Here is a 26,493-nt window from a genome sequence, read left to right on the forward strand (position 1 = left end):
AATCTCCATGAGGTTGCAGGGCGAGTCAACTGGCGCAGTGATGAGGGTGCAGAGGGGGTGGGGGGGGGGGAGTTGCAAGAGACCATGGATGTGAGGCCATAGGATGACCCCAGAAAGCAGGGTCCCGCCCCCCCAGGGGCCCACTGCCTCTTCCCAACAGCTCTGTCAAAGCCAGTCGGCACCTTGTGGGAGCCTAACAGGCCCAGGTGTGACCCAGACACCACCTGGGGTGGCTGTGGGGGAATGGGGCCAAGCTGGGGTCCCTCTCCCAGGGGAAGGACAAGGAGGAGGACTGAATTCCTGTCCCCCAAGAACCTAGTGACAGGAAACCAGAGTCAGAGCAGGAGACACCCATGTAGGGTGAGCCTGAGGCATAAAAGGAAAAAGGAGTGGGTCGCAGCAAGACAACATACCCTGCACCTGTGTCACTCAGCTGCTGCAGGAGAGAAAGAGAATGGGGAAGAAAAACACACACGCCTCTTTTTATATAAAATTGCATATTTAATTTGGTCATGAATTCATAAACACATGAGTATTTTGTACCTAAATGGCCTTTCTTGCATTGTTTGATATTTCCAACAAATTCTTCAAAGGTGGGAACTTCCAATGGAGAGAAGCATGAAAAGATACCCAGTCACTAATGAAACACTTATTAAGTGCCTTTCGTTGGTCAGGTGCTATTTGGACTGGATATGAAACAAAAAAGACAATCTCATGCTCTCCTTATGATTACCTGAAATAAACATGACAAACACTGACAAGGCTAATACTTTAGAAGGCACTCAAGGAAGTCCTCCGAGAAAGGGACAAGTGAACCGAACGTGATTGCCAAGAATTCATTTCTCTCTCCGAAGATGAACAGTGTCCTACCAGAACGAACAGCGAGGGCAGGAAAACACCCGACTTCCAGGAAAGGGAGGGGCAGCCAGGCAGGACCTCTGGAAAGAAGGGGGAGGGGACATGGCACCAAGGCCACTGAGGTAGGACCCCTACCAAACTCCATTAGAACACCATACCCTGAACATGCCTAAATGCTCAGCCAATTCCAGTTTGGGCCCAGCCATACCACTCTTGGAGACAGTTTTGAGAATGGAAAAATCCTAAACCCAAGAATGACAACTTCCGTAACATTATCCTGCCATGACTGCAATACTGCAGGGAGAGGGATGGTAGAAGAAGGGCTGAAGTGGTTACAAAATATTTTTAAAAGTAAGAAAGTGGTTTGCCACCCTTCACCTGAGGGGAGGGAGCTGCAGTGGGACACCTCCCACTAAGGGCTGGGAGGGATAGTTAAAGAAGGAGTAAAGGTAAAGGAGGAGGAGCTACGGGAAGGGAGGAGTCACAAGTGGAAGCCAGTTTTCATGCGTTTTTTGTTTGGTTGGCTTTTTTTTTTTTGTCTTTTTGTCTTTTTGCCATTTCTAGGGCAGCTTCCACCGCATATGGAGATTCCCAGGCTAGGGGTCTAATTGGAGCTGTAGCCGCCGGCCTATGCCAGAGCCACAGCAACACGGGATCCGAGCCGCGTCTGCAAACTACACCACAGCCCACGGCAATGCCAGATCCTTAACCCACTGAGCGAGGCCAGGGATCGAACCTGCAACCTCATGGTTCCTAGTCGGATTTGTTAACCACTGAGCCACGATGGGAACTCCAGTTTTCATGTTTTTATTCTCAAAATTGTAATACAGAGATCAGCCAAGATGACAGAGTAGAAAGACCCTGAGCTCATGGCCTCACCCCCAAATCACAACTCTCTGCAGAAAACCACTGATGAAAAAGACTGGAACCTACCAGGATAGATCTTCTACAACTAAAGACAAAGAAGGAACCGCTATGAGTTGAGTGGGAGGGGTGGACACGCAGTATAATCAAGTCCCATTCCCCTGGTTGGACGAGCCACAAAGTGTAGAATAATCACACTGCAGAGGTTACTTCTACAGGACAGCTCTGAGCCTCACATCGGGCTCCCCAGCCCAGCACCAGCAAGATGAGCCTCTAAAGCATTTGGCTTTGAAGGCATCCCTAATTTCAGATGTCCTGAAGAACTGGAAGAAATAGAGACTTCACTCTTAAAAGGTGGACCCAAAACCTCACATGCACTGGAACCTAGAGCAAAAAGCAGTAACTCTAGAGGAGCCTGGCCCGACCTACTTGCTGCTTAGTGTCCCAGAGAGGAAAGGCATGGGTGCAGCGCACCCTGGGGACATATATACTGGTAGCAGCCATACTTTGGAGCTCCTACTGGTGGACACTGGTGCTGGCTGGCACCATTGTGGGATCCTCCCTCTTAACTCCCAAGACCGGCCTCCCCCCGCAACTGCTTTAGGCACCAGTGCTGGGATGCCTCAAGCCAAACAACTAACTGAGCTGAGACACAGCCCCACCCATCAGCAGACAGACTGCCTAAAGACTTCGCAGAGCCACCCAAGCCTTGGCACTACCCACCAGAAGGCCAAGACCCAGATCCACTCCCCAGTGGGCAGGCACAGGCCCTGCCCTCCAGGAAGCCTACACCAGCCTCCGGACAGCCTCCAGAGGGCAGGGGGCAGACACTAAGTGCAAAAAAACCCACAATCCTACAGGCTGTGGCCCCAAACTGTTCTCAGACCCTCTTCTGGGACCAGTCAAAATTGAATCAGTAATAATAACAATAATAATAATAAACCCACAAACCAAATAATAAAAAAAAAAACCCAACAAGCCTTCACAGAATAATTCCCCCAAACATCGCGAGAATTAACACCTATCTTTCTCAAAATATCCCAGAGAATTGTAGAGGAAGGAACACTTCTGAACTCATTCTATGAGGCCAGCATCAAACTGATACCAAATCCAGACGAAGATATCATCGAAAAAAGAAAATTGCCATCCAATATCACCGATGAACATATGTGCAAAACTCCTCAACAAAATATCAGCAAACCAAATCCAACAATACATCAAAAGAATCTATACCATGATTACGTGGGATTTATCCCAGGAATGCAAGGATTTTTCCAATATCTGCGAATCAACCCATATAGTATAGCATACCAGCAAACTGAAGCATAAAAACCGTATGATCATCAAAACAGATGCAGAAGATTGTGACAAAATTCAACATCCATTTACAATGATAATTAAAAAAACTCTGCTAAATGGACATAGAAGAAACATACCTCAACATAATAAAGCCTGTATATAACAGACCCATCTGCTCATTTGTAAACATTTACCAATAAATAATATAAATAATCCTATATCTATAAAATAATCAGTTGGAAATGATGGACACTTTAAAAGTTGGTTATCTACTCCTAGACAAGTTAAACTCCCATATGAGGGAGAACTGAACTCAATGATGCCTCCTAAAGCGATGGGCTTTTTCCTCTTCCTTCTTTGGATTTCTTTTCTTATTGTTGCTTGCTCCTATTTTAGGAACTCATGCAGGCAACCGAGTAAGTGCATTTCCAAAAAGTTTTGTGCATTTATACAAATATACAAAAATATAAAATAGACAAATGTATAACTAAAATATCATAGTACAGTTAGACAATTAAGAATAAGCATATCAATCCAAATGGAACTCACATTATAAAAAGTACAAGTAAAAAGTGCAATTCTGTTAGGATAACAGAGTGTCCTGAACAGAATGATATCCTAAATCAGCTCTCAGTAAATTCACGCACATATTCATAAATGTTTCCACCATCGCTTATCAATGACATTTCACAAAAATTACTCTAGTTTAACCAAAAAGTTCTAGAACTTTACAAGTGCGGCATATATCCGAAGGTAGACTTCATTCAAGTATTTGGTCCAAGTACCTGATGTTTCTTTCAGGCTGGTATCTAATCGTGCTTCCCTTTCCAGGAAAAAACATAAAGTAGGGAAGCTGTGGTTTCATAAAGAGATCCTTTTACCCTCAGGACACAGCAGCACCAGCTTCACCTTCTTTGAAGACGAACTTTCTGGAGCCCACCAGCATGTCCTCAATTTTCTCCTTTGCGTGTCTCTGCCCCAGTGCTGCTAAGGCATCGAGGAGGTCGTTGACTGAGGCCTCCCGCCCTTTGCAGCGGACCCAGGTCTCCAGCATCTCATACAAGGCATCCCCGGTGATCTGGGCGCGATCTCTGCTCTGACGGATCTCATTTTGGGTGAGGCCCATCTTCCTCATGAGTTTGTCCCAGGCATCATAAGGCACGATGGTGGAAAAGTCATCAAAGCACTGCCTCAAGCCTAGGTTGGGGGAAAGTCACAGAGAGAAGGTTGGGACCAGCTTCAGAAAGGGCCGAGGACCCTCGGGCAGGCCTGGACCCCAGGGCGGGACCTGAAGAGCTCCCCCTGCTGAGGCAGCTGCTGCTCTGCATCCCTGACCTGCTTCCCACCTACAGAGAAATCAGGCCACACGCCGCCTGGGCCCCCTATGTCCCCAGCACACTGTAGGGAGTCAAGGTCACCAGAGAATCCTGTCCTAAGTGAGGGAGAAGGGCCCCCCGGGGAGGGGAAATGGACGTCATGGAGGGAGAAGGCAGCAGTGGTAGGAGACAGAGGGGGCCACCCGCCCCTCTCAGGAGACTCAGGGGGGCACCCGCCCCTCTCGTGAGCCTCAGGGCCCCAGCTGCCACCTCGGCACTGGGGACCCAGCAAGGCCTGGAGGGTGGAAGGTCTCTGGCTTCACACTCAGCTCGGCCTCCCTGAGCTGGATGGGGACAAACAGACGCTAACGTGTGAAGTGGAGCCGAGGCCGCCCGCCTCGTGGGACTGTACTGGGGATGCAGGGCAAGCGTGTGCAACGCAGTGCACACCACCGTGCATAGGTACCTAAGGTGGCCGCTGAATAGAGTTCATATTCTCTAACAGCTACGCTGGAAAACGTAAAATGTTCACAAGTTATACTAATTTCCATAAAATAGGGCACAGACTCACTACATTCCAAAATGTTCATCTCAAAATGTAATAACGGTCAAAAATTGTTGATGGGACCTATTACATTCCTGTGTTCTACCAATTCTTTGAGATACGGGGTCGAGTTCTAACACAGCTCATCCAATTTGGCCACAGGTCAGCTGCCCCACAGCCTCCTGGGGCCAGTGGGTGCCCTGCTGGACGGCACAGCCCCTGAGGGGCCTCAGAGTGGGCAGACCTGGCTCTGAGGCCTTTGGAGTCTGGATGGCCCAGGCACAAGCCATCCCCGCTCTCAGCTGCCCTCACAGCTGTGGGGACGCAGTGAAGACACTGTCGCGCGTCCCTCCACTCCTAGTCCACGGTCCAGGGACAAACACTCACATTCTGTGGGGTCTTCACCGTCTGCAGGAACCAGTGGCCCTCTGCGCACCCGAGACCCTTCAGCTGCTGCCGGTTCCTGTGAAACGCAGTGGAGAAAGGTCTCAGTCTTCGTCAGGGGTCCCGGATTCGCTGAGTGACCAGGGCAGCCACCTGTCCTCCCGGGTCTCTACAGAGACGGAGAGCAACCTGCCACCCTGAGCAGCTCCCAGGCTCGTGTGCTCGTGGAGGGACAGGCTCCCTGCGGTAGGGCTCACCTCCTACGTGTCTGCTCCAGCCTCGACGACCTCATGCGGCCGAGCCGCCGTCCCTCAATCAGGACAGGGACCGTTCCCACCGCCACGCAGTCCCTTCTGCCCCTTCTAGTCCTTTCCCACCCACCGCCTCGGGAGACAGGCACTCCCTCCCAGCTTGACGTGACTCAGATGAAGAGTATTTACAAGGGCACTTGGCAAAGTCTAAAGGAGAGGGTTACTCCATGCATATGCGGCTGCTTTGATCAACAATACTGTACCATATCGGTAGTCTAAAGAAGGGAATAAAAGCATCTGATAGTCTCCATGGAGACTGGAAAGGCATTTGGTAGAAATAAATATGAATTCTGACTTTTTCAAAATAAGAGGCTGCATCTAAAAGTTTTACAATATGAACACAAGAGTCAACATCATTCCTGATGATGAAATATTGGAGGCATTCCCAATGAAATGAAAACAACACCAAAATATCTGCCTTTTCTAAGCATCCTTGCACACTGTATGTTCTGGACTATGCAGCAAGCAAGAGATGAAACAAAAATGAGGTAGGACTAGCGGAAGGGGACAGAAACAATGATTATTATTTTAATATGACTGTATATTTTTAAAACCTTAAGGTTTAAGCCACCGTACTTAAAAATGAATGTAGGTCTTGAGGAATGTTAAAAACAGCAGAAACAACAAATGGGATTATAAAAGTATCCAACCAATAAGAGTAATAAAACACGATATAAAAAACAGCTTTGACAGGAAATACACATAATTTATCTGAAGAACTCAAATCTTAATTGAGTCATAATTAAACACCCTTGACTTGAAATGTTATCTCCTTTTTAAAAATTATTGTTATTGACTTATAATATTATATTATTGTTATTAAGTTATAATATATTAATTTCAAGTATACAATATAGTGATTCAAAATTTTTATAGATTACACTCCATTTAAGATTATTATAAATAGTGGCTAGATTCCTTGTGCTACACCTTCTATTTTTGAAGCTATTTGTTTTGTACAGTAGTTTGTACTTCTTAATCCTTTACCCCTGTTTTGGCCCTCACACCTTTCCTTTCCCAATTGATGACCACGAATTTGTTCTCTATAAGTCTGTTTCTGTTTTGTTCTTTTATTTATATAAACGAAATATTATATTCACTTGTATTTTTAATTTTTTAATTTTTAAAATTTATTTATTTATTTTTGTCTTTTGTCCTTTTAGGGCCGCGCCTGCAGCACATGGAGCTTCCCAGGCTAGGGGCTGAATCAGAGCTGTTGCTGCAGGCCTACGCCACAGCCACAGTAACGCAGTATCTGAGCCATGTCTGCAACCTGCACCACAGCTCACTGCAATGCCAAATCATTAACCCACGGAGCGAGGCCAGGGATATGGATCCTAGCTGGGTTTGTTACCACTGAGCAATGACGGGAACTCCTGTTTTTTATTTTTTAGATGCCACATACAAGTGATAACATACAGTATTTGTCTGCCTCTGACTTGTTTCACTAAGCATACTACCCTCCAGATCCATTCATACTGCTGCTGATTGCAAAAGTCCAGTCTTTTTATGACTGAGTAGTATTCCATTGTATACATATATCACATCGTCTTTATCCATTCATCTGTTGATGGACACTAAGGTTATTTCCGTATCTCAGCAATTGTAAATAATACTGCTATGAACAATGTGGTGCATGTATCTTTTGGAATTAGTGTTTTCATTTTCTTTGGCTATTTACCCAGTAGTGGAATTGCTGGATCACGTGGTAGTTCTATTTTTAGTTTTTTTAGACAGTGGCTGCACCAATATACATTCCCACTAAGAGTGTGTAAGAGTTCCTTTTTCTCCATATTCTCTTTTTTAAATTTTTTTTGCTTTTTAGGGCTGCGCTTGCGGCATATGGAAGTTCCCAGGCTAGGGGTTGAATCAGAGCTGTAGCTGCTTGCCTCTGCCACAGCCATAGCCACAGCAACACAGAATCCAAGCTACAACTTTGACCTACACCACAGCTTGAGGCAACACCGTATCCTTAACCCACTGAGCAGGGCCAGGGATCGAACTCCTGGATACTAGTTGGGTTCGTAACCTGCTGAGCTACAACAGGAACTCCCTCTCCATATCCTCTTCAACACTTGTTCTTTATGGTCTATTTGATGATAGCCACTCCGATAGGTGTGAAGTGATATCACATTGTGGTTTTGATTTGCATTTCTCTGATGACTGGTGATGTCCCGCATCTTTTAATGTACTTGTTGGCCATTTACACTTCCTCTTTAGAAAAATGTCTTTTCAGGTCTTCTGTCCCCGAGGCATATGGAGTTCCCGGGGCAGGGATCAGATCCCAGCCACAGTTGTGACTTAGGCCACATCTGAAGCAAGGCCAGATCCTTTAACACTCTGTGCAGGGGCTGGGGATTCAACCTGCATCCTGGTACTGCAGAGACACCATCAATCACATTGCACCACAGTGGGAACTCCTTCTGTCCATTTTTGTTGTTGTTATTTTTTAGGGCTGCACCTGAGGCATATGGAAATTCCCAGGCCAGAGGATTGAATTGGACCAGTAGCTGCCTGCCTACACCACAGCCATAGCAACGTGGGATCCAAGCCACATCCGTGACCTACACCACAGCTCATGGCAATGCCAGATCCTTAACCCACTGAGCGAGGCCAGGGATAGAACCTGCATCCTCATGGATACTAGTTGGATTCGTTTCCCCTGAGCCACAACTGGAACTCCCCTTCTGTCCATTTTTTAATTAAGTTGTCTGGGGTATTTTGACATTGAGTTGTAGGAGCTATCTATTCTGCTGGATATTAACCTTTTACGGTCATATTATTTGCAAATACTTTCTCTCATTTAGTGGGGTGTCTTTTTGTTTTTCCAATGGTTTTTCTTTGATGTGCAAAAGCTTTTACTTAAAAAAATTTTGGGGGGAGTTCCCATTGTGGTGCAGCAGAAATAAATCCAGTTAGGAACCATGAGGTTTCAGGTTCGATCCCTAGCCTGGCTCAGTGGGTTAAGGATCTGGCGTTGCTGTAAGCTGTGGTGTAGGTGGCAGACCCGGCTCAGACACCTGGCATTGCTGTGGCTCTGGCATAAGCCAGTGGCTACAGCTCCGATTAGACCCCTAGCCTGGGAACCTCCACATGCGGCGAGTCTAGCCTGGGAACCTCCACATGCGGCGAGTACGGCCCTAAAAAGGACAAAAGACAAAAAAAAAAAAGTTTTTTTTTTTGACTGTACCCACAGTATGCAGAAATTCCTAAACCAGGGACTGAACTGTACCCCAGCAGCAACTTAAGCCACTGAAGTAACAACTCTGGATCTTTAACCTGCTGAGCCACATGGGAACTCCATGTAAATGCTTTGAAGGTTAATTAAGTCCATTTATTTATTTTGTTTCCCTTGCATTAGGCAACAGATCCAAAAAACATTGCTACAATGTATGTCAAAGAGTGTTCTGCATATGTTTTCTTCTAGGATTTTTATGGTTTCTGGCTTTATACTTAGGTTTTTAATCCATTTTGAGGTATTTTTGTATATGGTGTAAGAAAATGTTCTAATTTCCTTCTTTTACATGTAGCTGTCCAGTTTTCCTAGCATCATTTACTGAACAGAATATCTTTTCTACATTGTATATTCTTGCCTCCTTTGTCAGAGATTAATTGACCTTAAGTGCATGGGTTTCTTTCCAGGCTCTCTAGTCTGTCCTATTGATCTGTGTATCTGTTGTTGCAGCTTTGTAGTATAGTATGAAATCAAGGAACATTATACTTCCAATTTTGTTTTTTCTCAAGATTGTTTTGGCTATTCAGCGTCTTTTGCGTTTCCACACAAATTTAAAAATTATTTATTCTTGGAGTTCCCACTGTGGTGCAGTGGGTTAAGGATCTGGCATTGTCTCTGTGGTGGTGCGGGTTTGATCCCTGGCCCAGTGAAGTGGGATAAGGATCCAGTGTTGCTGCAGATATGGCGTAGTTCTCAGCTGTGGCTTAAATTCACTCCCTGGGCCAGGAACTTCCATATATAGTGAGTGTGTCCCAAAAAATTATTTATTCTGTTTCTATTTTGATAGGGATTGCATTGAACCCATAGATTGCCTTGGATAGAGTGAGCATTTTAACAATATTGTCTTCCAATCCATGAACACAGTAAATCTTTCCACTTGTTCAGGTCGCTTTCCATTTCTTTTCATCAGTATTTTACAGTTTTCTAAGTACAGGTCTTTTACCTCCTTAGATTTATTCCTAAGTATTTTATTCTTTTTGAGGTGATGGTGAATGAAATTATTTTAATTTCTCTTTCTGATGGTTTGTTCTTAGTGTATAGAGATGCAACAGGTTTCTGTATATTAATTTTATAATCTACAACTTTAACAAATTCATTGAGGAGATCTAGTAGTTTTCTAGCGGTACTTTAGTATTTTCTATGTGTATTATTCCATTTGTAAGCAGTAACAGTTTTACTTCTTCCCTTCCTTATTTCTTGTCTGATTGCTGTGGCTAGGACTTCCAATACCATGTTGAATAAAAATGGTGAGAGTGGGCATCCTTACCTTGTTCCTCATCTTAGAGGAAGTGTTTTCAACTTTTCATCATTGAGTATGATGTTAGCTGTTTGTCATATATGGCCTTTATTATGTTGAGGTACGTTCCCTCTATCTCCACTTGCAGAGAATTTTTATCATAAATAGATGTTGAATTTTGTCAAAATCTTCTGCATCTATTGAGATGATCATATGGTTTTTATTCTTCAGTTTGTTGATGTGGTATATCACATGGCTTGATTTTAAGTTATTGAGAAATCCTTGCTTCACTGGGATAAATCCCATTTAATTACAGTATAGATCCTTTTGATGTATTGTTGGATTTGCTTTGCTAATATTTTGTTGAGGGTTTTTGCATATATATTCATCAGTGACATTGGATTGTAATTTTTTTGTGTGTGATATTTTTGTCTGGTTTTGGTATCAGGATGATGCTGGCCTCATTCAGAACTGTTCCTTCCTCTGCATTTTTTTAATAGCTGCACCTGTGATATACGGAAGTTCTCAGGACAGGGGTTGAATTGGAGCTGCAGCTGCCAACCTACCCCACAGCCATAGCAACAAGGGATCTGGAATCTGAGTCGTGTCTGCAACCTACACCACAGCTCACAACAGTGCCAGACCCTTAACCCACCAAGTGAGGCCAGGGATGGAAACTGCATCCTTGTGGATACTAGTTGGGTTTATAACATGCTGAGCCACAATAGAAACTCCTGCCTTCTGCAATTTTCTGGAAGAGTCTGGGAAGGACAGGTGTTAATTCTTCTCTCAATGTTTGGTGGAATTACCCTGTGAAGGCATCTGTTCCTAGACTTTGGTTTGTTGGAAGTTTTTTTGATTTATGATTCGATTTCATTACTGGCAACTGGTGTGTTCCTACTTTCTATTTCTCCCTGGTTCAATCTTCAAAGATTATAGCTTTCTAAGAATTTGTCCATTTCTTCTTTGTTGTCCATTTTACTGGCATTAAGTTTTCCATAGTACTCTCTTATAATTATTTGTATTTCTGTGGTGTTGGCTGTAACTTCTTTACTCATTTCTGATTTATTGATTTGGGCCCTCTCTTTTTTTTCTTTATGAGCCTTTCTAAGAGTCTGTCAATTTTGTTTATCTTTTCAAAGAACCAGCTTTTAGTTTCTTTGATTTTTTCTCTTGATTTCTTTCCTACTACTTGAGATTTTGTTTATTCTTCTTTTTCTAGTTCCTTGCGGTGTAAGGTTAGATTTTTTTTTTATTTGAGTTTTTTCTTATTTCCTGAAGTAAGCTTGCATCACTATAAACTTCTCTTTTAGAATTGCTTTTGCTATGTCCCATAGCTTTTGGATCATTGTATTTTCATTTTCATTTGACTCCTTGCATTTTTAAAAATTTCTTCCTTGACTTTTTCAGTGATCCATTGGTTGTTCAGTAACATACTGTTTAGTCTCCACATGCCTGCAGGTTTTGCGTTTTTTTCTTGTAGTTGATTGCTAGGTTTATAGCGTTGTGGCCAGAGAAGATGCTTGATATGAGTTCAATTTTCTTAAATTAATGAGGCTTGTTTTGTGGCCTAGCATGTGCTCTATCCTGGAGAGATATTCTGTGCACAACTGTGTACAGCAAAATGTCTATTTTGCTGCTTTTGGATGGTATGTGCTATATGTATGTTGATATATACATCAATTAATTTTATATATATATATCAATTAAGTATATCTGCTCCAATGTGCCTTTTAAGGCCAGTGCTTCCTTATTGATTTTGTCTGGATGAATTGTCCATTGATGTTAGTGGAGTGTTAATGTCTCCTACCATAGTTTTGCTGTCCATTTCTCCCTTTATGTCTATTCATATTTGCTTTAAGTATTTAGGTGCTCCTATACTGACAGCATATATATTTACACTTGTTGTATCTTTTTCTTGGGTTAAACCCTTGATCATTAAGTCATGTCTTTCTTTGTCTCTTGTTACATTCTTGGTTTTAAAGTTCATTTGGTCTGATATAAGTATTGCTCCCCTGGACTTCATTTGCAGAGGATACTTTTTCCATCACCTCATTTTCAGTCTGTATGTGTTTAGAGCTTAAGAGGGTCTCTTGGAGGTAGCATATATATGGATCTTGTTTGTGTATCCATTTAGCCACTCAATGTCTTTTGACTGGAGCATTTAGTCTTAATATATTTAAAGTAGTTATTGATAAGTATGTGCTTATTGCTATTTTGTTAGTTGTTTTCAGGGGTCTTTTTTTGTTAGTTCTTTTTCTTTTTCCTTTTTCTTCTTTTGTTCTTTTCCCTGTGACTATCTTTATGGTTACGGTTGTATTCCTTTCACTATGTGTGTTTACATTTTGGTTTGTGGTTACTCTAAGGTTTATCTATATTGATGTGATTATTTTAAGTTGCTGATCTCTTAATTTCAAAAGTATTTTAAAAACTCTGCTTTTTGATTCTTTTGCCCCTCATTTTCTATTTCTGACACATTTCATATCTTGCTTTGTATATTTCATCACTACTTATTGTGGATAGAGATAATTTTACTATGTCTGTCTTTTATCTTCCTACTCTCTTTGTATGTGGTTGATTTGCTACCTTTGCTATATATTTGCCTTTATCAGTTAGCTTTTTAGTTTTGTAATGTTCATGTTTCTAGCTGTGCCCTTTTCTTTTCCACTGAGAGAAGTCTCATTAAAATTTCTTGTAAAGCTGGTTTAATGGTGCCGAACTCTTTCAGGGTTTTGGGTCTGTAAAACTTTTGATCTGTTCATCAAATACGAATTAGAGACTTGGTGGGTATTCTTGTTTGCGAGTTTTTCCTTTTCAACACTTTAAATATATCATTCCACTCTTTCTGGCCTGCACAGTTTCTGCTGAAAAGTCAGCTTATGGCCTTAAGGGACTTCCCTTGTATGTTACTTGTTGCTTTTCCCTTGCTGCTTTTAATAATCTCTCTTTATCTTTAATTTTTGCCATTTTAATTGCAGTGTGTGTTGAGGTGTTACTCCTCAGGGGATCTGAGCTAGTGCCAGTCACTGGTGTGCAGAACCAGGTCCCATGGGTCCTGGGAATCCTGAGGCTGGTGTCAGCGCACTGGTGGGTGGGATTGGATCCTGGGGCTTCTGGCTGGGAGGGCTAAATGTGTCTCAGAGCTATAGTTAGCCTGCTATTGGCCATGGCTTGGGCTTGGGGCATTCCAGGAGCTGATGCCAGCCTGTCGATGTGTTGGCTGGGACCTGGTAAGGCAGGCTGTGGGGCTGTGGTGGTTCTAGTGCTGGGGCCCAGTGGGTCCTGGGGCTGGTGCCTTCCCATGGATGGATGGAGCTGAGTCTCTGGCTGCAGAGCCCTAGGGGTTCCTGGGTCTAGCACATGCACACTGGTGTATGGGTCCAGGTGCAAGTCCTCTGGTGGACAGGGTTGTCCAGAGGCAGCTGTGACTTCAGGGAGCTTTAAGTCAGCCTGCCTGCTGGTGGGTGGGGTTATGTCCCTACCCAGCTAGGTGCTTGGCCTGAGGCATCCCAGTGCTGGTGCCTGTATGTTGGTGGGTAGGGCCAGGGCTGGGTCCTGAAGCTAATAAGCTAAAGAGAGGACTCCAAAATATGCCTCCCTGCCAGAGCCAGTGCCCACATGGTAGAACAAACTCCCCAAAATTGCTGCTAGCAGAGTCTGTGATCCCAGGATGAGTTCCAGTTGCCTCTTGCCTCTGCAGGACTCTCCAAGATTAGCAGGGAGGTCTGAGGAAGACCTCTTTCAAATTATTGACATGCCCTGGGTCCCAGGGGCTGCGAGATTTTCTATGCACTCTTTAAGATGCAGTCTTTATTTCCCACAGCCCTATGGGTCTGAGAAACTTTCTATACTACGTAAATTTTCTCACTCTGGATATGTATTAACTGCTGTGAAAAAATGTGGAAAGTGATTAATCAAGAAGGAGGGATTATTGGCCTTGTTTGTTTGTTTCCCTTTATACCTTTGCTTTTAAAAGAATATAGTATATAGTTGGCCCTTGAATGGCATGAGTTCATTTGTGGATTTTTTTCATGAAATATATACTATAGCACTAGAAAATACAAAGGTGGTTGAATTGGAGGATGCAGGGCCATGAATATGTGGATTTTGGAGGGTCCACGTCCCTAATCTCAGCTTTGTTCAAGCATCAACTGTCAACGTGGAAGAAAAACCAGAAAGGAATACTCTAGATGGAAAGAGATCATTGTCCAATAAACATTTCACCTGTGATAAAGGAGAGATCAAAAGCAGAGGGAAATGGGAGACCTGACTGCCAAATTGGGTTGGAGGAAGGAGACTGTGCCTTGGAATTCAGGAGCTCCCTGCATCATATCATATCACCAAATAAATTCCAGTTAGATAATGTTGTTATGCGCTAAAATCATTAAATTTGAAAATTCTAAGAAATGAAAGAATTCCATCTCAAGCTGGGGGGACTTTCTAAGCTTATGAGGAATAAAAAATGTTTCTACAGATTGACTACTCAAGTCAAAACTGATGAACTGACATGAACCCAAACTGAATGTGCATGTGTGTGTACACGGTAAAAAGGCACTTCTACACAATAACCTCAAACTTCTAAGAAGTGACCACATAAATATGATCAGCTACCTAGACTGAAATTTATTTTTATATATGTTCAACATAATAATAATTTTGTAACAAATCTGATACTTCTATTATTATGAAGAATTGCTTACTATATTATTTTACAGCTTATGCAGTGGAATATTATGCAGCCCTCATTCAATCATTCAGCAAATATGGGAGTGTCTGCCTGTTCTAGACTAAGGATATATGGTGAGAACTGTACAGATAACAAGTACTGTAACATTGCATACAGCTGATAGCCTACCGTATCAGAGTAGTGACTTCCCCTTCAGGACCCTGATTTTCCTCCCACAGGATAGGAGGCCTGATCAGCATTGGCCTTTCCCTATTTCTACCACCACAGTCCTGAGCAAGTAGAGGGGCCAGGGCGTCACACTCACCAGCAGATGTTCTGCTTCCCCTGAGGACTGTACTGTGACATCTGCCAGCTTGTCCTGCTCCTGGTCTTCTTGTTCCTTCTTGGTGAGCAGAGTGGACAGTGAATCTCCACACATCAGCTTGTTATCCTGAGCTGCAGGCCCTCTTGAGGGATGTGATCGCCAGAAAAGGACCTTGGGAGGGCAAAGAGCTGACTCAGGAGTCCATACCTACAGATCCTCGCAGCAGCTGGGGGGACACGGAGGGTTCTGCCTCCCTACTTACTCCCATGCTGTGCCCCCCAGCTGGGTACAGACTCACCACATCCATGGCCCTGCCGATGGCCCCAGGACCCTGGTGCTGTGCTAAGGGGGGGCTCAGCACCCCTGCTGGACAACCCCCAGCCCCAGGGTCCATCTAGGGTTAGGAGGTGAGGGTGTCTTACAAGCAGTAAGAAGCACAGCACTAGCCCTGCCAACCGGCCTTAGGGCTGCTCTCAACAGAACAATGGCGCCCCTACAAGTCAGCCCAGAGCCCCCACCCCACTTGACAGAGCCAGGGACCATAGCACAGGGCAAACTGGGCACTGTGTCCACCCGGGGCCCTGGGGTGGGTGGGAAGCCGTTGCTGAGGGCCTGATGCCACCAGGTCCTGGAGAAACCAACTCACTTTGTCCATGCATTTGGGGTCCAGTCCATAACCTGGAAGAGAAGTAGCAGCCACCTGAGGAGGGGGGAGAGTCCCTCCCCAGGGACAGGACAGATACTGAACAAGGAGCCCCAGGCCTGGGGACAAGGACGGGCCCATTCCAACTCGGGGGAACCCTCAGGGACAGAGAAGAGATGGGGGGAAATGAAGTAAAAGGAAACACACATAAAATCTCTGCTGGGTTCTGCGGTATAAACCCTCCTGACTCTTGTCACCCAAGCGAGGTGCGGACCACCTCTCTGCCGCGGCTGGGGGCCCTGAAGGCATGAAGAGCTGACCTGGCCCCTTTCTCCGTGGCCATGGGGACCAGGGGACCATCCGCTGAGATGTGGGACTGAGGGGATCCTGGCCCTCGTAGGAGCAGGTGAGGTGGGAGGTGCAGAGGGATCCTGGGGACCAAGATCAGAGCCAGGCCAGGGCACCAGGAAGACTGGGGAGATGGAGGAGGGGCCCGTGCCTCCCCCTTCCATCCTGGTACCTCACCTTGAACTTTGTACTTGCAGAGGCAGCATGCGATCACCACCACCACAAAAACGACAACTAAACAAGGAACTGCAATTGCGAACACCAGTTGTAAATTGCCTGAGGAGGGAGAGGAAGCGGTGGGCGGTTGCAGGTTCGTGGTCACTGGCTCTCCAGGATCCAGGGCCTCCCCACTGCCCGGGGTACCTGACTTTTGATCCACACACTTGAGGTCACTCGAGGGGGTACACGGCGTGGCCATGACCATCCCATCAGGGCACCTGGGTACAGACACAGGGGATCCATCAGGGAAAGCTGGCCAGATGAGGCGAAAGAGGGAAGCACCTCCCACCCAGTGTCCCTGACAGGACAGTGGCGGAGGAACAGGCTCTCCTGTCCGCAGGGCCGGGTCCCCTCACCCGCCTTGTTGGCTGCGAGAAGGATCAGAGCTTGGGCACTTCAGCCCCCAGGGCTCCTGCGGAGTGTTCAGAGCTGCCCCTTCCTCAGGCGCTGGGCCTTCTCTGCAAGGCCTGCCCTGGGCCTCCCTGGCTGCAGCGGGAGCCCGGGGGAGGGGGAACCTCATCCAGGTCAAGGGTCAGAAGGGCTCGGGCACAAGCTGAGCCTCCCCCGCCAGTCGCCCTTTCATACAAGGACCCTCTGGTCCTCCACCTGCTGACTCTGCCTACCAGCCACAGCCCACACTGGAGCGCCAGAGAAGAGCGCAGGACTGCTGGCCCCTGAGACCCCAAAGAGGGAAGATTCGCGTCTTCTTGGGGAACAAGGGCTGGGGGTGAGGCCCGCTGGGCTGGCTCAGAGCTTCACAGGAAGGAACCTCGAAGGAGCCGCGTGCCCCATCTCCTTAGGACTCGCCTGTGGGCACCTTTGTGTTCGTGGGCCCTTTCCTGCCCCCAAACGAGGAAAAATCCCTTTGTGCGACGGCATTGTCACAGACGAATGCGAGCTTGGCTGCATTCTACTCATTTTCTTCCCTCTGCTATCAAAAGAAGCTACAGCTTCTCCTGGGCCACGGACAGTGTGGGGAACCTTAGCAGTGAGCCGGCTGAAGGGGAAGGGTGCTGAGGAGGTCTGGGAAGGCGCGGGGGGCAGGGAGGGGCTGCCTGCGGGCTCGGGCGGCCCCCCCCCCCCCAGGCGGGCGCAGGGAAGGCCTGGGGCGGGAGGGGGCTCTGGGATAGTTCCCTTGAGCTGCTGGAAACCGCCTGGGCTCCTGCGTCTCACCTGGTGCGGCATTTCTGGCAGAACTCGGGGGAGTTTTCGTCACGGAAAGTTCCAGGCTTGCACTCACACCGTGTGTCCGCAGTTGCTGTGCAAGGGGTCTTCTCTTCTTCGCCTGAAGACAAAGGATCAGGTTTGGGGATTTGCGTCCCTCGAGTGACTCTCAACCCTTCTTCGCCACCCAAACCCCCACACGCGCAACTCTCTTGAGTTCATTGTACTTTTGAGGGTCAAATTCTGCAGCAACACATATGGAGTGCATAAAGGACAGCCCCCGTTTACCTTTCAGCAATACCCCGATGTATTAATAAAGGAGCATGATTCACTATGGAATGCGTTAGGATAGATAAGGAAATCTTTTAGCCCACAGAGTCAGTAGGAAGGGTAGGGTATAATCTGAGAGACCCTGTGTGGAGAGGAGCTCTTGGGTGACTTCCCAAAACCTAGCCCTGCTCGAAGGGTGGAGAGACCCTAAGCTGTGAAGGCTGAGAGAAGCCCAGTAACACCCCTGGCCTCAGAGCACAAGGCTAAGACGGGCCTAGCCCAGGACCAGACCCAGCACTAGCTCAAACCTGGCACTTTTCCAGGCCTTTGCTTATGTTATTCAAATTCCACCCCCCGCCCCATTAAAGGACAGATTATTTTCCCACCATTTTCATCTGACCTTTTAAAAGATTTGCTTACTGTGTGGCATTTCTAACTTTATTTGATTGACCTAAGACATAGTCTTCAAACAGGGTATGGTAAAGATCCAGGAGAAGTGGAATTGGAAGCCCGGTGTCACTCATCACGCCCACACTCGTTACTGGTCCCTATGTTCTGTACCTGATTTGCAGGTTGTACACGGTAAGCAGGAAGGTAGCACATTCCAGTAAATGGTAAAGTCCACTCCATGTACACAGGATGTACAATTTTTTCCATCTTCTGATACATGGTATCCTGGGAAGGGAGATCAAATCTGGTGAGTGCATCCCCACAGGATTCCCAGAGGCTGGCTGCAGCGACTGGGGCGCTCCTCTTTTGGCCTTCAGTGGAATTCCCAGGGGGAAATTCATTCTGCCTGATGTCAACCATTAGTTTATCAATTCTGAATCTACTGTGAATTTTCCAGTGTTCTTTCGATTACTGATCTCAAACCTTACCCCATTTTGATCAATGAGGAAACTTTGATTTCAATCTTTTAAAATTTATTAAAGGTTGTTTTGTAGCCTAGCCTGTTGAACTAGTTCTCTCTTCAAGTCTGTGCATTTTTACTTCATATTTTTGAGGCTCTATTAGATGAATATGTTTACAATTATTACTTGATTTTATGTAATATATTTGTACGGTGACAGATGGCAACTAGACTTGTTGTGGTGATCCTTTTGAAATTTATAGAAATATCAAATCACTATGCTGTGTAGCAGGAACCAACAAACATAGTATTGCTGTAGGTTAATTATACTTCAAAAACAAACAAACTTATAGAAAAGACCAGATTTGTGGTTACTGGAGGGCACTGGTGAAGAGAGAAGGAACTGGATGAATGCAGTCAAAAGGTATAAACTTCTAGTTAATACGTTAAATAAGTACTAGGGGTATAATGCACAGCATGATAAATATAATTAACACTGTTGCACGTTGCATGAAAGCTGTAAGGAGAGTAAATCCTAAGAGTTCTCATCACAAGGAAAAATTTTTTTTCTACTCCCTTAAATCTTATCTGTGTGAGATGATGGATGTTCACTATAGTTACTGCGGTAATCTCATGATGTTAAGTCAAACCATTCTGCTGCCTGCTTAAACTTATTTAGAGTGCTATGTGTCAATTTTGTCTCAAAAATACCGAAAGAAAAAAATATATAACTTATCCCAAAAAGAATGATTTCTTCAAAATAACAGAAAAAATCCGGAAAGTTTGAAAAGATAATGTTCTTCTTTCTCTTATAAAACTATCATGACTTTAAATATATTTTGTTTGTTCATAGTATAGCCACCTCAGCTCTTTTGGTTGCAACATCTTTTTCACCATTTACTTTCAACCTCTTTGTGTCTTTGCGGCGCTAGAGGGGTTAAATGGCAAATCAGCGCAGGCAGAACAACAAGAAAATCTGTGATCATGGCGATAAGGTTATTAAAATTATCCAGTCTCAGGAGCAGAAACAGAAAGAATGAAAAAAAGAGCAGGGCCTGAGGAGCCTGTGGGGCACCATAAAATGCACCAGCATACACATTACAGTAGTTCTAGCAGGAGAAAAGAAAGAGAAGCAGAAAACACAAATTTTGATGAAGTAATGGGCAAACTTTTCTTAAATTTGATATAAAGTTTGCCTACGTATCCAAAAAGCCCTCGGGTGCCCAAGACCGCGTTGCAGCTTCGTTTCCAATTCCCAGCGAGCCCCTGGCCTCCCCACAACGGTGGTGCGTCCCAAGGGCCGCCTTCTTGGAGGTCGAAAAGGTAGGGGAGACACGCCCGTCCCCTTTGGGGGGCGGGGGCAGGTGCCTAGGCGTAGTCGTCCTCAGTGCGCGTGGAGGGGGACTGACGTGGCGCGGCGTGCGCGGTGTATCCCCTGCTTCCCCTGGCTCGTGAGCGATCGCTGTGGGTCGTGCGAGGCGAGGCGGCCTCTCAGACTTTGCAGAAAAGCCCCCTGGTGAGGCACACCCACCAGCTTTGAGGCAGCACAGGCCTTTCCCGGCCGTGACCGCGTCTCGTGCCGAAATGCTGGGGGGACATTCCCTCCCGACTCCCTAGTCCCCTCGCTCTGAGCATCTGTCCTGCCCGCTCTCGAATGCGCGTGGGCACAGGTCGGATGGCCTCGCCCGGGGAGTGTTTCCCTGGACGTGAGGCCCCCGGGGCGGACCAGATGAAAATGGATGGATGGATGTTTGGGTAGACAGACCCTCCGTGGTGGTGGTGGTGGTGGTGGTGGTCGTGGTGGTGGAGGAGGGGACTGTCGCGCGCAGGCCCCGGAGGTGGGGCGGCGTCGCGGGAGGTTCTAAGGTGGCTGCGGAGGGCCGGTGTCCCAGGCGTCGTGGGACCGCCCTCATGCCTGAGGCGGTGGGATCCGTGCTTGTTTTCCAAGTGGCCCTGAAGGCGTCGGGGTCCTTCCTTCCCTAGGCAGCACCCGTGCCCCTGCCTTTCGGCCTAGCCCTGCCTGCGCGCCCGCCCCTCTCCATCGCTGCGATCGAAACTGCCTGGCCTCGAGTAGGTGTCGTCCCTGGGGAAGTGCTCTTGGATCAGATGGGGAGGGGGGGTGTTGGAGCGACGGGCGTGTGTGCGGTCGTCAGGACGCGTGCAGGAGAGCATTCTAGCGGGCCGCCTCTGCCGTTTGGCGGTGGTGGTCACGAGCCCCGCGAGGGTGCCCCGGGGACGGAGAAGGCCGGTTGATGTCCTGGGTGCCACGGGACCTCCCCTGGGCTGGAGGCCTCATTGGTGAGACTCCCTGTCGTGTCCCTGCAGCCAGTTTGCCTCCGGGTAGTTTTAGCAGCCCGCAGCCTCCTATCCCGCCACTGCTTCTCTGGCGCCTCTCCTCAAGGCCAGCATGCCTTGTTCCCCTCTCTGCATCCCTCTTCCCCACCTGTCTGCCGACGGGCTACGCTGCTATGGAGTATGTAAGTATCTGTTTTAGATCCTACTTTAAATTCTTTTGGATGGATATAAACCTGGAGGGGGAACTGGTGGATCATATGGTAACTCTATTTTAATTTTTTTGAGGAATCTTCATACTGTTTTCCATAAAGACTGCATCATTTTACATTCCTACCAACAGTGCCCAAGGATTCCAGTCTTTCTGCAGTCTCACCAGCACATCGTTGTCTGGTTTTTTTAGTGGTGGTCATCTACATGTATGCGAGGTGGTATCTTATTGTGGTTTTGCTCTGCATTTCTCATCTTTTCATAATGATTTCTTAACCATTTGTTTGTATTTTTTATCCTCATGGTTCCTATCTTATCTATCACATTCCTCCCTCTCTCTGGGTACCATCCCAGGAGGGGAGGGGCCTCATGCCCTCCACTAACACAGTGGCTGGCACACACAAGACTCCCAGTAAGCACCTGTGAAATAAGAACAAGGAACTATAAGGATCAGAAGACCAGAAGAACATGGAGATAAGGCTGGGGTAAGGGTTGGAGATTATTCTTAGACTTTACCTGGTGGGCACAACTCCCAGAAGCTGCGTCTCCATCCCCGTGGAACATTGGATTGCTGGTGAACTCTTTCTTGCCTTATGGGCATGGCTGAGGCAGCTGTGACCTATGGGGACAAAGCAGGGATAGGCATGAATGGCTTCCAGACTCTCGGGCCTCCCAGAATCCATCCCACATTCCTTCACCTCACCTCCAAAACGAAGCAGAACTTCCACCTTTCTCCCATCTTCAAGCTCTTAAATATTCTTTTGAATATATGTTTATCTTTTCATAATTTGGGGCTAGCCTAGTTGAAAAACGCTTTTTTATCCTTTTCTTCTTAAAAAAGAAAACATGTTTATTCTAGAAAATTAAGAACAGGTAAAATTTTTGTTTTGTTTTGTTTTTGGCTGCCCCGATAGCATATGCAAGTTCCTGGGCCAGAGATTGACTCCAAGCTGCAGCTGCAACATATACCACAGCTGTGGCAACACTGGATCCCTAATCCGTTGTGCCTGGCCGGGGATGGAACCTGAACCACCGCAGAGACAACTCTGGATCCTTAAAGCGCTGCACCACAACAGGAAGTCCCAAGTTTTCATAAGAATACAAAAACCACATGTAATCCCCTCATCTTAGAAATGCCATCCTGGAGTTCCCGTCGTGGTGCAGTGGTTGGCGAATCCGACTAGGAACCATGAGGTTGCGGGTTCGATCCCTGCCCTTGCTCAGTGGGTTGGGGATCCGGTGTTGCCGTGAGCTGTGGTGTAGGTTGCAGACACGGCTCGGATCCCGAGTTGCTGTGGCTCTGGTGTAGGCTGGTGGCTACAGCTCCGGTTTGACCCCTAGCCTGGGAACCTCCATATGCCATGGGAGCGGCCCTAGAAAAGACAAAAAGACAAAAAAAAAAGAATGGCATCCATTAATACTTTGCCTCATTTAGTTCCACTATTTCAACATATGTGTAAATATTCTCTTTCTCTTACACACACACACACACAGACACACACAGACACCTATAAATGAGGGTTATATAACATGCAAATTAAAAAATCAGGATACAGGATCAAATGTTAATTAAAGTTTTTGTTCACCATATGTTGATTAAATAATGAATTTCTGGTTTAAAAAGGGGTCTCAGACATGTAGACCAATGGAATAGAACAGATAGTCCAGAAATAGACTGTTGCATGTATGGTGAAATGACTGTTGGCAAAGGATACCAAAACCATTTAATGGAGAGAGGACAGTCCTTTCAATAAATGATATTGGGAAATGTATACCCACGTGCAAAAACATGAACTTGGACCCTTTATACTACATACAGAAATTAACTCAAAATAAATCAAAGATCTAAACATAAGAGTGAAAACTATAAAACAGGGGAAAACAGAGGGGCATTCTTCATGATCTGGAATTTTGCAGGGCCTTGAATATGACACCAAAAGCACAGACAACATAAAAAAAAAATAGAAAAATTGTGATAATACCAAAGTTTTGCTGTTGCTGCTGTTGTTGTTTGTCTTTTTAGGGCCACACTAGCAACATATGGAGGTGCCCAGGCTAGGGGTTGAATGGGAGCTGTAGCTGCCGCCCTACACCACAGCCACAGCAATGTGGGGTCCGAGACACATCTGCAACCTGCACCACAGCTCATGGCAATGCTGGATCTTTAACCCACTGAACAAGGCTGGGGACTGAACCTGCATCATGGATACTAATCAGGTTCGTTAACTGCTGAGCCACGATGGGAACTCCAATAATATCAAACTTTAAAGTTTCTGTGCATCAAAAAAAAAACCACAGTTAACAGAGTGAAAGGACAACCCACAGAATGGGAGAAATATTTGCAAATCATACATCTGATAAGGAATTAATATCTACAATATATAAATATGACAACCACCCAATTTTTAAAATGGGCAAAAAATTTGAATAGACATTTTTCCAAAGAAGAAATATAAATGGCTATGAGGTATGTGAAGAGATGCTCAATATCACTTGAGCAAATCAAAACCACAAAGAGATAACCCTGCACACCCATTAGGATAGCCGCTATTTTAAAAAAAAGAAGAGTTCCCTCTGTGGTTCAGTGGGATCAATGGCAGCATCTCTGGAGCACTGGGGTGCAGGCTGAGCCCTGGCACAGCAGGTTAAGGATTTAGCGTTGTCACAGCTGTGGCATAGGTCACAACTGCGGTCTGGATCTGACTGCTGGCTGAGGAACTCCATATGCCGCAGGCAGCCAAACAAACAAACAAACAAAAACCAAACAACTATAATGGAAAAAATGAAAATCATTAATTAAAAAAAAATTTCTTTAAAGAAAGGAAGCCTTGTGCACCATTGGTAAGAATGTAAAATGATGTAATCCCTATGGAAAACAGTTTGCATATAGTTGGGGGGTTCTCAAAAAATTAAAAATAGAATTACTAAATGACTTAGCAAATTCGTTTCTGGGTATATAGCCAAAAGAACTGAAAGCAAGTTCTCCAAGGGATATTTGTACACTTATGTTCATAGCAACATTATTCACAATAACCAAAAGGTAGAAGTAACCCAAATGTCCACCAATGGATAAATGGATAAACAAAATGTGGTATATACATAAAAATGGAATATTATTCACCTTAAAAAGAAGGAAATTCTGGGAGTTCCTGTCGTGGCGCAGTGGTTAACGAATCCGACTAGGAACCATGAGGTTGCGGGTTCGGTCCCTGCCCTTGCTCAGTGGGTTAACGATCCGGCGTTGCCGTGAGCTGTGGTGTAGGTCGCAGACGCGGCTCAGATCCCGCGTTGCTGTGGCTCTGGTGTAGGCTGGTGGCTACAGCTCCGATTCGACCCCTAGCCTGGGAACCTCCATATGCCACGGGAGCGGCCCAAAGAAATAGCAAAAAGACAAAAAAAAAAAAAAAAAGGAAATTCTGGCACATGTTACAACATGGATGAATCCTTGAGGACATTATGCTAAGAGAAATAAGCTAATCACACAAATACTGTATGAGTCCACTTATGTGAGGTCCCTATCGTACTCAAACTCATGGAGAAAGGAGAATGGCTATTGGGAGGGCTGAGCAGAGGGGGGAATTTGGAGGTGGTTGGTTAACGGGTAGAGAGTTTCAGTTCTACAAAATGAAAATAGTATTAGACATTGACTGCACAACAGTGAGAATGTAGTTAACACTACTGAACTGTACACAGAGAAATGGTTAAGGTGGTAAATTTTTTGTGGTGTATATTATACCACAAGTTTTTTAAAAATTTAAGGTGTCAGAAAAGCTGTGTGTAGTGGAACATGTCAGTGTTCTACTAAATACCAGAGTCACAGAAAAGTGACAATTTCTGTCACAGTCTCTGAGATATAAATGACCTGAGAACAAATGGAAAAATTTGAGTGGGGTCTGAGAATTAGATAGTAGTAATGTGTCAGTGTTAATGTTGTGATTTGTAGGTTGTATTGTGTCTGTAGGAGAGAATGTTCTTACTTGTAGAGAGCACACACTAAAGTGTTCAGGAATGATGTTTATCACGTTAGTATCTAGTTTCAGATGGTCAGGAAAAGGGGTTTTGTATATTATATGCAACATTTCTGTGATTTTGAGAGTGTTTTAAAATAAAAATAAAATAAAATTTCTGTGATTTGAGTGTTTCTTAAAGTTAAATTAAGAAAATGTCAGAATAAAAATGCTTTGCTGAGCTCAGTTCAACTGATCTAAACCCAATAAAATGTAACCCTCTTCCACCTAAAAGCCTGTCAAGTATTGGGGACCACTAAACTCACATGTATCCCTCAAGTTGTCCCTTTTCCAGGGCTGGGCCTCCTCTGAGATTCCTTTCTCTGCTCTCACAATGCTGTTCCCTCCTGTCTTCCCAGGTTTTCCTCTCATGGACTCTGCTTCTCATCATTTTATTACAAAAACTTTAGACACCCAGTATGATGTACAGACTCATACACCAAATATCCACACATAGTGAAATGCATATTTAAGTGTGCCACTCAGTGAGTTGATCAGTTTGTACATGTGTGTAACCCAAGTCCTCTATCTAGATTATAGACTATAGTATTACCACAGAACATTCTCTGATGCCCTTTCTTACCTAAGCCTAATCTGCAACATCATCCCAAAAGGCAGTTACCTTTTCCAAAACAATGTCTTCAGCAGATGTTGCACATTTGCTCTATAAATGTCAATTAAGTCAAAGTGGTTGACAGTATTCAGAGCTCTCATGATTTTACTGAGTTGTATTCATCTAATCATTTTATCAATTGCTAAGAAAGATGGGCTATCATCTCCATTTAATCCTGTAGATTTTTGCTTTATGAGTTATGAAATTCTATTATTTGGTACATATACATTGATGATTATCATGACTTCCTAATAAATTAATCAATCAACACTACAAAAGTTTCTCTTTATCTCTGCAATATTCTTTGTCCTAAATCAGCTTCATCTGATACTAACATAGCTGCAGAAGTTAGGCTTACTATTTAAGTGTTATATCTGTTATCCATCCTTATTTTCAATATGTCTTTGTCTCCTTTAAATTCATTCTAACCATTTCTACTTTTGAATTACAGTGATTTGGAGTTAATATGATGAGTGATAATGTTGAAGTAGTCTACAGGTTTAATACTTATTTTCTGTTTGTCAAGTCTACTGTTTTTCCTGTTACTCCTTCCCTGTGCACTTTAATATGCACTAAATATTTTTTAGAATTTTCTTTTAATTGTGTTGGCATTTTGTCTAATGCGTTTACATTCTTTCTTTAGCAGTTCCTATCGGGAGTACATTATATGCTTTTAAACTGTTTACAGCCTATTTAAAGTTTTTAAAAGTAGACTGATTAAGGTATAATTGACTTATGATAAACTACACATCACTAAGGAATAGATAAAATTTGACAAATCTATTCATCTATGAAAATTTCACCACAATCAAGGTAATAACCACGTCATCATCCCAGT

General features: G+C 45.0%; 1 protein-coding gene across 3 annotated transcripts in view; it reads right to left on the minus strand.

The window, feature by feature from the left end:
- Window positions 1–480: 480 nt before the first annotated feature.
- Window positions 481–26,493, minus strand: part of LOC125116810 (tumor necrosis factor receptor superfamily member 10A-like) — a 34,110-nt gene continuing 8,097 nt past the window's right edge. Inside the window, exons 2-10 of one of the 3 annotated variants that reach the window (XM_047762370.1) lie at window positions 21,552–21,654; window positions 18,245–18,358; window positions 17,423–17,534; window positions 16,394–16,467; window positions 16,208–16,306; window positions 15,686–15,717; window positions 15,040–15,210; window positions 5,269–5,344; window positions 481–4,218 (exon numbers count right to left, since the gene is read on the minus strand). In XM_047762370.1, coding sequence (XP_047618326.1) covers window positions 3,905–4,218; window positions 5,269–5,344; window positions 15,040–15,210; window positions 15,686–15,717; window positions 16,208–16,306; window positions 16,394–16,467; window positions 17,423–17,534; window positions 18,245–18,358; window positions 21,552–21,654 — 1,095 coding nt within the window. In that variant the 3' untranslated portion in view covers window positions 481–3,904. Of the gene's footprint in view, window positions 4,219–5,268; window positions 5,345–15,039; window positions 15,211–15,685; window positions 15,718–16,207; window positions 16,468–16,605; window positions 17,292–17,422; window positions 17,535–18,244; window positions 18,359–21,551; window positions 21,655–26,493 lie in introns of those variants that run through there. The other 2 variants (XM_047762368.1, XM_047762371.1) reach the window with 2 other exon arrangements.

The sequence above is a fragment of the Phacochoerus africanus genome, chromosome 15 (genome assembly GCF_016906955.1).
Source record: "Phacochoerus africanus isolate WHEZ1 chromosome 15, ROS_Pafr_v1, whole genome shotgun sequence".
In the NCBI taxonomy this organism is placed as follows: Eukaryota; Metazoa; Chordata; class Mammalia; order Artiodactyla; family Suidae; genus Phacochoerus; species Phacochoerus africanus.